At 39.6% G+C, this 17,883-nt stretch overlaps 1 protein-coding gene across 3 annotated transcripts in view; it reads right to left on the bottom strand.

Annotated features, from left to right (window-relative positions):
* ryr3 (ryanodine receptor 3) overlaps window positions 1-17,883 on the bottom strand; it is an 86,289-nt gene that overhangs the window by 45,978 nt on the left and 22,428 nt on the right. For all 3 annotated transcript variants that reach the window (XM_072684717.1, XM_072684733.1, XM_072684727.1), the window contains 21 exons: window positions 17,688-17,852; window positions 15,144-15,265; window positions 14,845-15,025; window positions 13,084-13,219; window positions 10,791-10,886; window positions 10,036-10,154; window positions 9,259-9,392; window positions 8,817-9,058; window positions 6,863-7,055; window positions 6,139-6,355; window positions 5,600-5,704; window positions 4,306-4,409; window positions 3,852-3,935; window positions 3,606-3,765; window positions 2,946-3,090; window positions 2,413-2,618; window positions 2,038-2,212; window positions 1,548-1,756; window positions 1,222-1,449; window positions 509-669; window positions 18-177 (listed from right to left, as the gene is read on the bottom strand). In XM_072684717.1, coding sequence (XP_072540818.1) covers window positions 18-177; window positions 509-669; window positions 1,222-1,449; window positions 1,548-1,756; window positions 2,038-2,212; window positions 2,413-2,618; window positions 2,946-3,090; window positions 3,606-3,765; window positions 3,852-3,935; window positions 4,306-4,409; window positions 5,600-5,704; window positions 6,139-6,355; window positions 6,863-7,055; window positions 8,817-9,058; window positions 9,259-9,392; window positions 10,036-10,154; window positions 10,791-10,886; window positions 13,084-13,219; window positions 14,845-15,025; window positions 15,144-15,265; window positions 17,688-17,852 — 3,342 coding nt within the window. The remainder of the gene's footprint in view (window positions 1-17; window positions 178-508; window positions 670-1,221; window positions 1,450-1,547; window positions 1,757-2,037; window positions 2,213-2,412; window positions 2,619-2,945; window positions 3,091-3,605; window positions 3,766-3,851; window positions 3,936-4,305; window positions 4,410-5,599; window positions 5,705-6,138; window positions 6,356-6,862; window positions 7,056-8,816; window positions 9,059-9,258; window positions 9,393-10,035; window positions 10,155-10,790; window positions 10,887-13,083; window positions 13,220-14,844; window positions 15,026-15,143; window positions 15,266-17,687; window positions 17,853-17,883) is intronic.

Below are 17,883 nucleotides of genomic sequence, written 5' to 3'. Positions count from 1 at the left end.
ATTTGGAGACAGGATACCTGATAAGCAGTGGGCAGCTCCTTGCCATTGGCACTGAATGAGACCAGGCCAGAGGCCAGGTCAATGTGGCAGCCGATTTCCAGATCAACATTACTGCGTCCAGAAGAACTGCTGGAAATGTCTCCAGCACACACCATGTAGCAATTACTCCTCCTCACACTTTACAAACAGGTCGAAAGAGAGAGCATTATGTATCAGTATATCATCATTTAATTTAGTAATAATCAATTCTCTCCTACTCTTTGTATAAGGTACACTTCAACACAGGTCTGATGTCACCAGCAATAACTGTGGCTTCCACAATGTCAGATTGCTCTATGCCTTGTAATCCTGGCCGATATCTAAAATGATCAATTATTTGATAATATCACACCCCTCAGTTCTCCTCGTCATTGAAATATCATCCTTTCACTTTCATTCAACAGTTTTAGACCATTGAAGTGTGCAACAGTGTCTCACGTCATGCATCAAAAAAAATAAATAAATGAACCTTTCGTGCACTCGGCCACGCTCGTCCCCCAGAGTTACTGTCACTGTGCGGACTTTGTTCAGGTTGAAGTGCTTGCTGTAGTAGTGATAGTCTGGGGTTACCCAGCCAACCCATACTGAGGCAGGATCCTGACCTGCAAACACTCTCAACGAGTAGAAGTACTGAAAGAAAAGCAGGACAGTGAGGTCAGACACTATCGTTTAGTATAAGCAATAGATATAATAATAATTAACACACTTTAAAATTAAAGGGCGGCCTAGAGTATGCACTTAATATGATACAGTAACTGAATACAGAGTAATTTTTGAACAGTCAAACTTCCATTTCTTAGTTCTCAGCTACAGATGGGAATAAATAGTAAATAATTTGAGGGGGAGGAACACAGACAAATCATCTTACACAATAATTAAGCAATTTCAGCTGCAGCTCATTTACTACTGTTATTGAGTTGCTTAACTTAAAATGTACTATTGACCAAACTGATGTAGAAGTAAACTGAACTTTTGACTGTTCAGTCAAGTTTGACTGAACTCAAAAAGCCCTCTGTAACTTAACTACCTTGTTTTTTTTTTTATTTCTAGAAATTTTGTAAAGCTGCTTTGTGACAACATCAGCCATAAAAAGCGCTATACACATTAATTTGATATGATTTTGGCCTGACTTGGACTGATTTTTTACAGTGTAAACTGTCAAACAAGAGAGCCAATTAGTACCTTTGTAATGCTTCCATAATCAATCTTTCCGCTGTCGTCTTTCTTGGCCTTTTGGTCACCAGGGATCACCTCGTTAATGTTTGTGGCCTTACTGGGACCTGGATAAAACTCAACCGGCATGCTCAATCGGCAGTAGATCATGTCGTTGTTGCTAGCCTGTGTCCCAAATGTCTTGTGGGTCACTTTCAGACATGGTGGGGTGTCCACAGTCCCGTCAATTCTAGTCACCTAAACAACAACCAAAATGGTGGGTGTAGAAAACCTAGAAAGCCTACTAGCACAAAAATCTCGTATTGACACTGCAAGCATTTCTGCTCTAAGTGTACCTCGATGTGCTCATGGTCCTCTGGCACATTGACAAACGTGGGAAGACGTTTGCTGAACCACATGGTGACCTCTCGGTTCATATTTACTGCAAAAGGCTCAAAGCCCTCCTGTAGGCCACACATGGTGTAGTACTTAAAGGTGCTGGCATCCTTGCCCAGGTTCATGCGGCCTACCTGTGAGAGACCCAAGCTGCAGACTGGGATGAACCCTGGAGAAAGTACAAGCTATTGAGTCCTGGCACAAAAACTGACAATGCACAGCTAAATTAATTTCCATTGACTACTAGCAAATCTCTATTAAATCTAAGTAAGGAAGGACAAAAAACTATTTACATAATTACTGACTCCTCCTAAATCATAGCAAGGAAGAGCAGGTTTAACTTTTTCCATACAGTGTATCCATGTCTTGAAAGTCATTAATGATATAACTGAAGCCAGTTTCTGTACATTTCCAAATAGCTGCAAAACTAAATGTCTATTCTAAACTTACCGTCTTCGGTTTCAAAGTCAGCAAAGCAGAGTTCAGAGCCCTTGTTGGTGATGAGGATCTCTCCATTGAGAGTGAAGATCATGGACTTGTCCTCCATGTTAATCATGCACCCCACTACATCACCCTTGTTCCATGACCTTCCAAAAAAGTGGCTGCCCATGTGTACCCGGCGACCCTGGAAGGCAGTGTTCACATTTATAAGAATGAAAACTCACACATTCAAACACTCAGTTGACCTTTATTCACAGTAACAACCTCGAAGAGTCATTGCTCTTTTCCAAAGTTCGTGTAAATTGACAAAGCTAAGAGCACCCCAGTGGCAACGTGCGGTCAAATCTATTAGAAAGAAGAGGAAGAGACTGCAGTGACACTTACTCGATAGCCATCAAAAACGAAGGCCTGGTCATCCATGCCGAGTTCGATGTCAGGTCTACAGCCAGGGCGAGCCCAGCCCACACACATTTCCCCTCCAGTTACAGCCTCAAACTCAAAATACCATTTCCCAGACTGTACTGCATAGGTCTTCTCCACACGGAAGAAGCGCATATTTTCAACATTAAGCTTCTCCACCACATTGGCAGCTGTAGGGAAAAAACCAAAGCACTAAAGGCTAAAAAAAAGTCCTACTCATAGAAAACAGTGATTGTCATGTGTTATTTGATGTGTTCTGACACTAAAGGAATAGTTCAATCAGTCAGGCTAATCTTGCTAACAATTAATGAAAGTAACCAGTCACCCGATTGCATGAATCAAATGACATCATGCTAAATTGTGACTACTAGCTTCCATTTATAGTTAGCAACATTAGCATGTTGAACTATTCTTATAAAAGATGGCTTTAACAATCACAGCATGTACTTGATATAAATGCACCAATATGAAGAATACAGATCAGAGTCCATGCTCACTCTCTTGGTCAGGGGGGTCGATGTTGTATCCATATCCAATTAGTGTTCGTATGGCCTCTCGAAGGCTGTCTCTGTTGGATTTCTTTGTGCGTTCATCTAACAAAGCATATGGCACCAGCCGAGGATTGCGTCTGCTCTTCAAATCCTTCAAATAAAAAAGGCCAAAAAATCTTTAGATGTAGTCTGGCTGAGCCCAGAGCCCTTTTTAAAGGTCTTCTCAGGAGTATGTACTTTTTTTCCTTGCATCATAATTTTTTTAACTCTTTTTAACTGAACATTTGATGAATAAAACAAAGGCAGTCAAAAATAATTACTCAAGTGTTGTTCGTAATGCTTACTGATACAATGTTTTAAAAATATAATCTTTTTTGTAGAGTTTTTTCTTAATTGACTTGACAGATTCTGCTGTCTACAGTTCTCTTAACACAATCACTCAGAAGTATTTAAATCTAGTCACTGTTTCTCTCTCAACCCTCAACTCACTCCATTACTTGACGAGCAGTGCTTCTTGCATTACTGGCAGATAGTAATATTTCTTTGGTTATCCAAAAAAAAAAAAAAACCCAGATAAGACTGCCCCTTCAAACACATCCAGCACAGCAGTGTTCGACAATGTACGTACATCTGAGCAATTCTTTTTGACTGCAATTGAACATTTACCTGCTGAATACCATAGGTCCATCCTTGCTTGATGCGATCTTTGGCCCAAACGTTGTGAGCGTTTTCAGCCAGTTTATCAACCAGAACCTCCTGACCAGGTGTCAGTTTCACTTCAGAAAGCTCTAGCGGCGAGGGTTTATAACCATTCGACATCATATAGCTATGGGACAAAAGTTGAACGGTTAGAACTATCACTCGTATACCTACTGTCCTTATTTCTCAAGATGTACGCACGTGGGAACTTACTCTTTGGGAAGTTTTATTTTCTTTAGATCTTCCTCAGCATCAACATGGACTTGTACAACATGGCATCCCAAAGCTAGTAAGGTCCTACAAAGAAATATTCAAGAATTGGCTTCAAGAAGTCCATAAAACACACAACTTTCAAAAAGCTTCAAATATTACAGAAAATGTGCTGACTATACATATAAACTGGTTCACAGATTGCAGTGCAGAGGGAAATCTGCATACTGAACTACCACATTTATTAAAGGCACATGATCTGCCATAAATGCATCTGTAATGCTGACTCATAAGACTAAGGGCTAAATTAATAAGATAGATAGAATTAGCTCATAGCCTCAGGCTCACCCAATCAATACTGTCCGGGATCCATTAAAGCCATCATTAGCATTTTAATCCTGATTCAAACCGCAGCTTTTAGTTCATATGGTTGAGTAGTAGAGCAGGATGCACTTACTTTAATGTTTCACTTGACATCTGCAGGTTATAATTCTTTTCTGTTTCAGGCAGCTTGGAAAAGTCAACCAGGCAAGGATGCTGTCTCTTGTTGTCATCTCGTACCTTAAAAATGAAACAAATGTTGACATATGTGGTTGATCAATGCACACTGTCACTGACAACTGCTAGAGAAGTTTATATCAAATTGTGGTTTATATGTTTAAAGCCCCCCCCAAAAGGGATATATTTGCATATTTAAAACAATGTTTTACTTTGGCTTCTGTTGTATTTAACGTCACTATGTTCTGCTGAAGAACTATTCTAGATGAACCTCTTGGACCTGCTGACAATCAAGCCTTTTCTTGCTTATCAATAAAAGAATTTAAATGTGTACTTTTGTGTGTTTACAGGAGAATGAGGCAATAAATGACAAATATGATACAGTGCTTAGACCATAGCAGTGATATAAAAGGTATAGGTCTATGAAGAGAAAATACTTTTCCAATTAGAAATGTATCACCCATTTGGATTTTTATGGCACAAGAGGCAATGCATTTGAGAGATGAAAAATGAAAGCAGGTCATGAGAGCCATCTGGCTTGCCAAGTTTCTGCCACTTCGCTGGTAAGATCCCCATCTCCAGTTTAGGACAATGTCACTTTGAGCTAATGAGGTCTAATTAAAGGTAAATTGAACTTTGAACATCTGGGCCTCCAAAATATTGTTGCTAATAAATGATAAGGTCTGATCTCTAGAGTAATGGAAGTCCTCACCCCTAATGAATTTCCCCAGCCATGTTCTTGGACAGCGGGCTGCTCATTAAGTCTGTCTTAACAGCCTCTGCGGTCCGCAGCATAAACCACCATGTGCTGCTGCTGCACAAAGAGCTGGTCTCTTATATGTGTAAGCGTGGGTCTGGTTGTATATGTGACCAGAATTTTTAGAGCTATGCTGCTGCAATGAGCAGTGGACACACATTAAATTAGTCTCCTCACATCTTCCCTGGCCCTGTTATCTGAAAATGAGATCTACATGCTCATCTGTTGTGAAGCTATCTGGGTTGCTTAACGAGAACCGGTTCCTCTAAATTCAGGGTGACATTTTCAATTATCCTCTCCTGCCATTCTTTAGATGGTCAGTTCTTGAGGCAGTGATACTCGTAGTTCAGGTAATGGAGTACAGATAAAAATCATTGTAGGTGCTTTTTAGGAGATGCTCTCATTATCCTATTGCACTGTGCTTTCAGGTGGGCATGTCTGTGTCTGTGCTGACATTCAGCTGTGTATTCCAAAAATGCTTAAGCAGTGTTCATACCTTGCCATAAGTCCAGCCAAGCTCGATTTTGTTCATACCCCAGAGTTCATGGATGTTCTCAGCAAGCCTGTCACGCACGTTTTCAAGATGAGGAGGCAGAACAATCTGTAAGGTATAAATATAGTGTTTTTATTCAGTATTTTTTCAGGTTTCCTCTCAGTGATACTTGATCACTATGTCAGAAAACAGTAGATCTGGACAGAAAAACTTACAAACAGTATGTTAATGGCACAATGCCCTGACATCTAAGCAGTTCATTCTTACCTTGTAGCTCATGTAATTACAATACACATGTTGCTGTTGTTGTCTATAGCTTGCATACATATTTCCAATGACACAAGTTGTTCACAGTACTGATGAAACCCAATATTAGAAAAGTGAACTGTAACATCATTTATCAATAACAGCAACATGTTGTCCTATTACACATCCCTAGAATTAAATGTAAATGCAAACATCAAAGTGTAAAGATAGAATAGAGAAATGCTAAACTTGGGAAAATGTACAATACAGAATAAATTGGGGGAATAGTGTCTGACCTGGCTGGTATTGACTGGTATGGGGATGAAGGAGGCTTGAGAAAGCAGTTTGGTGGTGCCCAACAAATCCCTCACTCCCTCTACATCTCTCTTATACTCCTTTACAGGCTCCACCCGCATCTTTTCCTTTGGAAGCAAAGCCTCATAACAAGGTGCATAACCTGCTGGGGGCATGAACTTAAAGTCACCATGGCGACCTCCCAACAGGAAACGAACCCTAAAGAAAAAATGTGGCAGTAAAATGTCATTCGTTGTAATCCATTATTTATATAATCTATTATACATCATTGAGCTCAGACATAAGTCCCAGGAACGTCTTAGTCATGGAAAATTATTCTGGAATTAACTGATTAATGGCCTGTCAGTACTCATTATAAAAAATGAGGATTTAAGGTATAAAGCATGAAAAAAAACATTAAGTTCAATGTTAAAGTAAAAATAGTTCAAAATGGACCTTTAATAACGTCTCTAATATCTTTTCCTCATCAATAATTACAAATTGCTGCACTTGTTCTCTGTCCTACTAGTTTAAACTTTTCTTCAAACAGAAGAACTCAAGAGCTAATGGAAAAAAATGATCCCTTCCGCTCAGGTCCCTGGTCATTTCCATAATTTCATACAGCAGTAGATAAATTGTCTCCATATTCTCGCTGGTTATTTATGTAGAAATATAATTATGTAAGACAGGTGAACAGTGTGTGGTGGTGGTGACTGCAGGACTCACTTGACCCCTGCTGAGAAGCTGACGACGGGGAAGAAGAAGCCGTCCGTGTTGAAGTCTTCGAACATTCCCTGCACAGGCTGGCCGTTGATGCGGAAGGACATGCTGGGGGCACCAAGGTCCAAGCAGCAGCTTACCACATCATCCGAGTTTAGCAAGTGCTGATTAATGGAGGCCACGGCCCGTGGGATTCGCCCTGTCACACACGAAATGACTGGTAATTGTTTTTTAATGTCTTGAATTGTGATGTGCTGTCCTGTGATGTTTGGTTGAATTGAGCTATGAGTAGGAAATAACTGAAACAGACTATGATGTCTGTTCTTGGTAATTCTAACAATTCATAATTCATTCAATATACAGTGTCCAACAAACAGATCAGAAAACCCACATTTGTTCAAGTAATGTTTGATTTGCACTGTTACTGCCCAGTTACGGAAGGAACAACAACGTACAAAGGTTATATCCACAACCGTTCAGAAGGGCTGAATCATTTATATATCTTTCTTACCTGTACTTGTAAATATTACTACATGTTTCGCAGATTTATGCCTGGAAGAATCTTGTTATGCCACTTCAGACAACCCTACAGTGGACAACAGCATTTCTTCACCTTACTGTTAGTTTTACCTCTTGTCTGCCTGCCTCACTCCCATCACTGCAGTGACTTGTGTTCTCATTACAGTCTACGCTATAGCATGTTTTTTCTTGCAAGCCTGTGGAAACATTCCAGCTAATTTACTACACTTTTCTTACTTACCTTCATAGTTTCTGAGTTCCACTGTGTTAAGTGTCTATGAATAAATGCTAACGTTAGCTAGTTTGCCCAAATTAGTTAGCTAACTTTTGCCCAAAGTTACAGTTTAGTCAACTAAACTAAAGCTAACATTTGCCTTTCCTTGGTTAGTTGACAGCCTGTCCTTTCATGTCCATTTATTATAAAACGGCAAATATCACCTGATGTTAGCTAACATTGGTGCTCAGTCATGAGCAGTAAGACAATGTCTTCCAAGAGCACTTGGGCAAAGTGTAGTGTCAGGTATTGTGGTCTCCAAACTGACTTTTGTATTTAGTAGCAGCTAAGCTTAAGAGATATTTTGAGTTATAGCCAATGCAAACTAGCTAAGGGTATTTTCTGAGTAAACAGTGAAGCACTTTTGTAAGTCGCTCTGGGTTAGAGTGTCTGCTAAATGCCTTACATGTAAATGTAGGATTAGTTGTTGTAGAGATACGTTTTGACCTCAATATAGAGTTTATTTCATCTTGGAAGTAGGCTGCAATAATGTAGACAGGTGGAAATGTAGAAAGGTCTTTTGTCTTTTTGATATAAGTTTTTGATTAACAACTTCACAATTTTAGTCTACAAAGCATAATATGGATTTCATTTTCAAGACAGAAAACTGCTGACAAATTTACATTATTGGGTGCTCTATGCCTTTACTACTGTAAGGTCGTACCATATCTCTGTGCATTTGTGGCATGTTTGTAATGTCTTTGGTTCTGGTATAGCTTTGGTTGATCTGTGTTTGAGCAGAAATCATGGTTTGCTGTTGTTGTGTGTGTGGAGAGCTGACTTGCTGGCAATTTTGCTTTAGAGCAGTTTTTTGGTGACCCCTGACTACAAAGGCTGCTGTCTGGTATGTCCCATGAGCTGTTATAATGAATTTATCATCATCTACAGAAGTCATCATCTAGGTTTGTCATTGTATAGTTCATAAACCTCATGTTAATGAAAATGATTTCAAATGTTAGAGTACTAACAAGTACTGATCATCATAACAAAATGATAAAAAGTAAAGGGTACTGCATTTTCCCTGAGCTAGCACTGTCATAAATATTTATATATACAGTATATTTGCTATTATGTTGTATTGACAAAGGATGTTTTTATCCTCATCAGGTAAACACATTGTGACATGATTCAGAAGACAAAACTGGCTCATAAGAACTCTGTACGTACCTGACCACAGATGAAGACCATCAAAACTGTAGGAGTAGAGATCGTCACCTACACCGTTCCCTCCCCAGCCCTCCCCACCCCCAGGGTACGGAGCGTAGCCTTTAGTGGTGGCCCAGCCTACGCGAAGGTGGGTAGATTCGCCGGTCACAAAGTGATCCACTTGGTCAATGATCAGCTCGAAGTACCACTTCTTATACTGCGCTGAACCTTCACTCATGCCCAGGAAAACATTGGGTCTCATACTGTCAAAATAAAAGATACTGGCGTTATCTCACAGACATACTGATATATATATATCAGTATGTCTGATATATATATATATATATATATATATATATATCACTATATATATATAATCTAAGTATAATCTAAGTATTTGCTTATATTATAGTATATAATATATAAGTATTTGCATTTATAGATGTCAAAGTCACGTGTTTACCTTTGCACATCATTGACCAGTCGTGTCTGGAGCAGGACATCCCTCCTGGGAAGCAGGTGTTCAGCGATGAAGTTCTGGTTGGCTCTTACCGCCACTCCATTGCAGACACAGAGAGAGCAGAGAATATCCAGAATCTGCAGTTTTGTCATGGGGATGAAACATGTTGGGAAAAGCATTTGAATAACAAAATCATTGAGTAGCCAAAATGAGAATAACACAATTGAGCAAAAATACAGTACGGCACATTAACTACACACAGTCTTTACACAGACTATACATTTAAAACCTATTAAAATGGTATGATTGTGTAGTATGATGGGCATCTTGTGAATAATACACTTACAAGTGTACTTTTACAAGGCAACAGAAAGTCCAAGTCAAATATCCTAGGTCAACATGTAAGGTTAAATATCTGCCCCTTGTTAAACTGGAATGTAAACCACCCGTTGGAATTCTTTTAAATGAATCATTTAATAGATATATATGAAAGATGGTTTATTTATTGTTGGATGCTTTATTTATTGTTATTATAGGTAGAATCAAGATTTGCAGCCCTTCTCGGGATGGAAAGAGTTCTAAATTATTTACATTATACATGGAATTGGGGAAAAACTTCAGAGGCACCTCTGTATTTTCACTTAGTCATTTCTATTTGGAAGAAATATATCCACAGTCTCCATGAGGAAGGATATGTCTAAGGCTGAATCTAGAGCCTTGGTGCAGTGTGTTGTGGCAGGTGCTTTGTTTTCTGCTAATAAAGCGAGGGCTGTGGCTGACCTTGTGGTTACGCCCGTGCTTGTAGAGGAGAGAGATGATGGATTTGATGTGGTCTTTCTGGATGATGTTCAGAGCCTCTGGACTCTCTGTTAGGATACAGTGCAGAGCCTCGAGAATGCCTGCAAAGATGACAATCTGTCAGTGGTTTGTTTTTCAGTCCGTACAAGCTAACTTTGAAATGCTGCTTCAAACACAGTTACAGCTACTGTGCAGCTGCAGACACTAGACCACAGTGTCAGTAAATTATATCAAGCAGTTCAATATGACGTTATTGTATACACAAGCACATGTACTATTGAAAAAGACTTATATATACAACCATCATTATAAACCTCTATACAGAACCATCTAAAAAGGTTTCCCACCAAAAACCTATTAACCAGGCACCCAAAGGGTTATCTCAGTTGCCATATAGTTCATATATTGAACCATCGCCTTTACCAAAGAGCCCTTTCTAACAGTCAAAACTTAAAAACTAAAAAAAAGCTACTTTCCAAAATTATAGTAACAGTGAGGGTATAAACATGTGAAGTGACACATATGAAATTACTTCAATGAGATATATCTTAGAAATTTGATTCAACTGACAGTTCCTAACTACAGTTGGTGACATGCCTTAAGTCTGAGATGTCAAAAAGAATTGATGATTTTGATTTATTACTTTTTTCATGTTATGAAAAAAGGATTTGCAAGAAATGTTTTATGTTTTATTACCTACTGTGTAGATCACTTATAGATCATGAGAGTATAGATACCTGAAGAGGACTCCAGTCGCTCCAGTTTGCTGATCAGCCAGTCCAGTTTGCGGGAAAACTGAGTACAGTTGGGTCTGTTTCCTTGGATCAGGGCAGCTGGAGGACAAGAACGAAAAGCAATAAATGTGCTGCCTTCTCTTCATTAATAATACACTTCTGACTATCACTGGTTGTCCTTGATATCCTTCACGCATGGGGTGGCCTGCCTGACGGGTTATATTTTGAAAACAATTTACTGCTGTGTTTAATGCAGACTGTGAATAAAATGCTAAATGAGAGTCTGTTAACAGATTCATTCCTCAGGGACTAATCCATCAAAGGAACAGCAGCCAGGGAACTCTGATTGGAATCAAACTTGGGAGCCCAAATACCCAAAGCGGGTCCTGCACTCAAGACACAGGCAGTACCCAGCGTTCCCTGAGGGTGACCTCCGTTCTTTACTGAGGGATGTGAAATCTCGTCTGGTTTCAGCAGGAGGGCCTGATAAATGTGGAGGCAGTCAAGGTGAACTGAGGCAAGCTCTCACAATCACAATCTCAAAAGGCATGTAACTGCGACAGAAACAATAGCTCCAGTAAAACTGACCAGATGCCACAAAAGTAGCGCATTAGGACCATGCATCGCTAACTTTGGCCAGCCCTGTCCAATCTAAATCAGGCCTTTAAATCAGAGTGAACGTGGCAGCAGACGGGTTTGTAGTCAGGCATAACATGCCACAAAGAATATTTCCTGAAGACCTCAGAAAAAAGGTAACAGACACCTATTAGTCTGAAAAAGATAACCAAGACATTTCTAAGGCTCTATGGCCCATCTGGACTACAATCAGTTACACTGCGCAAATGGAAAAAGTTAGGAACAGTCTTCTCTGCCCTTTCCTTCCCTGCTCTGTCCAACCTCCATCTCAATAGGGTTTGCAGCATGGAATGCTCAGTTGGGGGGTTGCAACATGTGGGCACTTTGAATTGGCTGGTTAAACCAATGCTTGTGTAAAGATGATAATCTGCTCAAGATAAAAGGATAGCATCTCTGAGTAAAACTCAGAGAGAGAATTCCAGGGGGTGAGACTGCATGGGGCTCTTTCGGAGCATCCAGACCATCTCTCCCTTGTGCTCTCTCTCTCACTCTTTCACTCTTTCTCTATTTTCCTAAACTCACTCTAATCTTTTCTTTTAAACTCTACAGATAAGTGTTATATATGGTATTGTCACTTTTATCTGTATTATAGGCTTATTACTTTATTGACTGTCTAACTGTATCATGTTATTTATGTAACTAACCTGAAGTTTAGCCTACTGGTTTGCATTGCTTATTATTCTAACCTGAAGTAAGAACATAATGTTATGCCTAACTGAGGAAACTATCCATTCTGCTCTGTATAAGAATTCTATAAGAGAACCTCAGGTCATCTGTCTGTGAGCAGAAGTGAAAGCACACCTGGGTCATGCCACAAGACAATGATCCAAAGCACACAAGCAAATCTATCTCACAAAGGTTAATAAAATAAATAAATAAACTTTCAGAATAGCCTAATTAAAGCCAAATGCCATTAAGTGTTACTGAGCAGAAACAGTTCTGCAAGGAGGAGTGGGACAAAATTCCTCCATTGTTGTAAAACGCTAATTAACAAACTACAGAAGGAGTTCATTAAAGTTATTATTGGTAAGAGGGGTGTAAAAAGCTATTAAAAAGATGGACTAATTTCGTTATATCTTAATAAATAAATAAATATATATATATTATATAAATATAATTTTATTTATTATTTATTGCACATTTATTTATTTATAACATAAAATGTCTTTTATGTATTTTTAGGTTTTGGTTAAATATGTCATCAAGTATTTGCTATGTACACAAGTTCAGGAATTTAGACAGGAGACAAACACTTCAATGGCACTGTATCTTGAAAATGCCAATTTCACTCTTCTAACCATAACTGGACCGAAATAAAATAGATAATAAAAAAGCCAACAAGAATTTCTTTTTTTCTTTGAAACCTTCACCCCTCAGAGTCTGGATATCATACAAAGTGCAGTCCATTTGGTTTTGGCTCTGTATACCAGACTATTAGGCTTGGAATTAATCAATCAATACAACGTGAAAGTCCACATCAGCTTTAATTCAGAAGTAGTTACATCTATTGGTGAGACCACAGGATAGGAATCATAGTCCAATTACTTACAGACAACACAGAGCCAAAGAGCAGTCTATGTGGAAATGTATACTGAGTGTCATGCAATGTCAATCTCTAAACACCTATAAACACAGAAAAGGAGTGTGACTATGTTCTCACCAAGCAGCTCATAGAGGAGGTTGAGGATGTCCTTCCAGGCTTCTCCAGCTTCCTCACCAGCAAACTCCTCGAACTCAGCTGCGCTGCTGTAAACGTTGAGCCGGTCGATGCAAACCGAGACCAATGTGAGCATTCCCTAAAATACCCAAAGAAGGAAACAAAAGATCATCCAACACCGTGGTCTGCATCTCTCCACACAATGTAGGACTCTTCCTCAAACCAAGGTCTTCACAAATGTTTATGTATCAGTTCTAATGGTGTCCTGCATGACTTGATGCATGAAGATTCAAACTGTGAGTGTCTCAAATGTCTGGGTGTTTCACTGTTTGGGTCATGTTCAATATTTTACATATATGGAATTTGGAGAGAAATTTACAGTTTATGTCATTAATATTTAAGGAAAGATAGGCTTTGCTGAGGCGGTAATAGACTGCATTTTTTTTTGGAAAACGTGTGGATGCGGAAACGTGTGGATCCATTCTGGTGAAAAAGCTCTGCTTATCGTTTCCCTTTTCATGAGACATCAAATCAAATTAACCGGAAGATGGACATGAACCTGAGACTGCTATGACAGTTTTATGATTTTCTGATAAAAAAAATCTGCTCTTAAGAAAAATATTGCTGCACTCACATGTGTACAAATTCTCTAAATCTCTGGGATGGAAACAGCTAATTTCTTTCATCTATATATTTCTTCTGAAGTGGTGTCTAACTTTCCACCATTAATGCTCAAACTTTAAGCTCCATGCCAATCTTTTTCGATGGATTGTGCACATTTACAACACTGATTGTTTCCTGAAGTGTTGCTGTCTGAAAGCTGCCGTAGTCTGAGAACTCATACAGACAATTTTAATTCTGTTCCTTTAGCGTTTCTGGTACCAGCATTTTAAAATATCTACCAAAATAATGACCGCTTACTTTGCGAGTCTCTCGAACAGCAAGAGCAAAAACGAAACAAACAGCAACAATTGATAAATTATTTTTTTTACCAGATCCTTTGAAAGGAATTTAAGAAGAATGTATTTTTTTTCTGCTGTTTTAAAACGTCTGCCTGATGTGGCATTCCTAGATGTGTATCTTTATCTTGTGTTATCTCTGTGGAGAGTCACGACTATAAGACCATACAAAGTTCAGAGTCACAATTTAGAGAGTGACGCTAGTCAACCCAAGTGAGGTTTATTTAAATATAAGTGCACCAAACACACCCAAAACACTACTTCAGTGAACATGAGTTCCTATAGTGTAGAGGGCATCAGTAGTAGCTAGTATTGACCTCTATTGGTTTTACATGTTTGTGACTCACAGATTAGGTGACGTTTGCAGTCATGGCAAGCACTTGTTGTTGCTGTGGAACAGCTTAAATGCCTTGTCTGTTGCTAATAGGTGACCAGCCGCCTCTCTGCACAGCGGCAATCCTCACTGTGCGTTGTCTTTTGGAAACCAGTACACTTTCTTTTCTAAATGCCCGGAGGAGCATTAATTTTAATATCGACACCCTGTCATGAAATCAACAAACATGTCACACAAAAGAAGCTATGGCTAATTAACATTGATTTGAAGGCTGCCTGCTGTATCGCAGAGCGGAACCTTCTCGTCTCATAAAAAATTGTTTAAAACGGACTTTTGGTGCAGCTTGGTATGCTTTCCTGGTGGTTGCATGTACACAAATTAATCTGCATATCAATCATGCAAATTAAACTGCCATAATAGAAGAAAATCGTATGTGATCCAGCTGTCCTCTCTAACGTGCACTACACTCACCTCCTCTTTGAAGAGGTCCTGGCGTTTGATGAGTGAGCGGAGCTGTCTCTGCTTCTCCTCATGCTCTAAATCTGGGTCGGGCTGCTGGAAGTACGTGATGAGGTCGTCAAGGGTCTGCATCACCTCTCTGACAGGCAGGCTCACTTCTGAGGCCTTCTCACCCTTCAGCTCATCCAGCCCTCTGTACCACAGCAAGAGGAGAAATTACAGCAGTTGCAGTTGCTGGTTTCTAAATGACATTCCCTGTGTGTGTGGTGAATATGTAAGTCAGTCAGGCCTAGTGACAGACAGTGCTTTACCTGATAAACTGTGTGAAGAGCTGTGTGGTGTTGCGGATGATGCGGGCCGCTCTGGACTCCTCATGTTGGCAGAGCTGCAGAATTAAACCGTCGTCCATATGGCCTTCTGGATAGAGAAAGGCCTGTGCACAACATAGACTCCAATAAATCCAACACAGGCTAACTCCTGATCAGTAGAATTACATCATGGAGAAATATAGATCTTTTAGATTTTGTCCACTTTTATGAACTTCAACTTTACAGAACCAGGCAAACCATCATAACTACAACGCTTAGATTCATAGTGAGCAAAACTTTATAGCATTTATTGAAAAATAAATCTAAAGCCTGCAGTTTAAGTAGTACCATACAATAAAGTAAAAGGTACTCGTGGAAGCTCCAAAACTGCCATGGAATCCCTTTCTGACTCCAGAGTCTCCATCAAATTCCCATCTGTATGTAGCCTTTCCTTGCTTGTCCATTTATGTCAGCCTTCAAATTCTCTCTCTGCTTTGTAATAAAGGGTACTCCTGTGATCATTAGTCTATATGTGTTCACTGAGCATCCCTGTCCAACAAATCAGCTAATTAACAAGACCATTATGAGTCAAAGTGTGTGAGTTGTTGCAGGGAAAACACCAACATGTACAGAAGTTGGGACCCACTGTTTCAGTAAATGTGCATGACTGTGAGATTAGTGAATGGTCAATGTGATCGTATCATTGCGCCACCGAGGTGTTATGCAGTGGCTGCACAGTGGGCGCAGAGGTGGCCGTGTTGTTTCTGGACCTCGTCCCAGAATCAAGCTGCATGCCACAGCGCTGGGGAGATGAGCTCTCCATCCGAACGCCTAATCCTGACCACTCTCACAAAACACACTGTCACCATGCCTCCCTCATTATCACATTTAGAACGTGGCCTCGTATGTCCTGCACTCTGACCAGAGTCTAATGCCGTTACGTTCATGCCGACATTGGCCTGTCTCATAAGTCCTCTAATCTGGGCTCAGCTCATAACTTACACTTGACAGATGTGGTCATTCAAAGCCTAGTGATGTAGCTGTGTCAATGTGACTGGAAGATTAAGTTCAGCCACAGTTTCAGACCCTGCTGAGATTACAGAGTGGGGTGCTTGCTATGCCTTTCACTCTGCAAAACATGAAACCCACTTGATCTTCACTATGTGAAGCTCGTAGGGCAAGATTTGTTTGTGACATAGCGTGAAAGAGCATTCTCACCTAGACATATCAATGTATTTGTGTTTCAGTCATTTCTATTACATTTCAGCGAAGCATTTACAGCTACAGAGTGGTCCTCTGAAATAAACGAGAAATCAATGACTTAAAAATAAATAACCAATTGCTCAAAAATGTCTCCTTTTGCATAATGAGGATTTAGGAAGCTCATTTCACTAAAACTAAAAACATTTTATACATAATACATTTACAGGGCCTAATTTTGTAATCATTTCCAAATAATGTAGTCGTGCTAGAATTGTAATAAGGTATTACAAATGATCAACTTAAAAAAGTCCTACATTCCCAATAATGGTGGTAAAACTGGTATTACATTAACAACTAAGACCCTGTATTGCATTATTAGACTTTATTACATTTTAAACCAGCTTAAGTCACAATCCTATTACATGCCTGGGTGTAAATTAAATTATGGGGAAACTGTTACAAGCTAAAGCTGTTAAACTCCAAGACCCCTAGTTTTATTCAGTTATTAGTCCAAATGCAGAAGCCATTATGAATTATTTGGTAACTGTTTAGCACACTTTCTGGGGTCCCACAGGGTTCTATTAATTGTTTTTGAAACTGATGCTAATAGGACTGAAGAACTGAAGTGTGGGCCTACACACATGGTTTAAGGGGTTTAAACAGTCTAAAAGCTAGACTAAAGCCGAGAGTTTTGGTTGGTGTGGCGCAACAGATAACACCACTACCTGCCAGTGAGCTACCACACCTTGTGGGAGACTGAGGTTTGATTCCCGGTCTGGGTAACTATGCTGCGCTACACCAATAAGAGTCCTTGGGCAAGACTCCTAACACTGCATTGGCCCTCCTCTGAAATACCAGTAACCTTGTAAGTCACTCTGGATAAGAGCGTCAGATAAATGCCATAAATGTAAATGTAGTTTTGTAATGACAGTTCACTTTTGTAAATTTCCTATGTCTTGCCATCCACTGCTGACATTAAATGTTATGGATTAACATCTAGTTACTTACATTTAATACTTATTATGCTTTGTTTATAGCACCAATTTATTGACAGAAACAGAACTGTGCTGACCAAATAAAATTATGTTTCATGTATTTTTTTCATGTTTCATGTGTTCGAAAGAAAAGGCTGCCTAGCAACACTGCCACCTCCTGAATTCAATTATAATTCGGAGATGCAGATAGGATAACTATTGAGTTTTTCATATAATGTCTCAGACAATTAAAAATTAATTTGGTAAATTTGAGTAGTATTTCATAGTTGATTACTGCAATTTTTTATTTCTCCTTATCATTCTTCCCGTCTCCATTTGCAAAGCTAAACATTTGCAAAAACATCTTCACCCTTCTCTTGAGCAGCCCCAAGCGAGAGGATTTTGTGTCCGGTGCCTGGTAGGAGAGCCACAAGCCTGTGGCCACGTGCATGATGAAGCAAACAGAATCGCCATACTTGATCTCCGCCACCCCCATGCCGTCAATATCCCGCTTTGGGCCAGAGTCCACTTTCTCCTGCCAGGGAGAAGACAAGGCAAATGAGTTC

This window comes from Salminus brasiliensis, chromosome 1, assembly GCF_030463535.1.
Source record: "Salminus brasiliensis chromosome 1, fSalBra1.hap2, whole genome shotgun sequence".
Taxonomy (NCBI): Eukaryota; Metazoa; Chordata; class Actinopteri; order Characiformes; family Bryconidae; genus Salminus; species Salminus brasiliensis.
The sequence above is the reverse complement of the archived record's forward strand: the minus strand, read 5'-3'. Positions and strand labels throughout refer to the sequence as shown.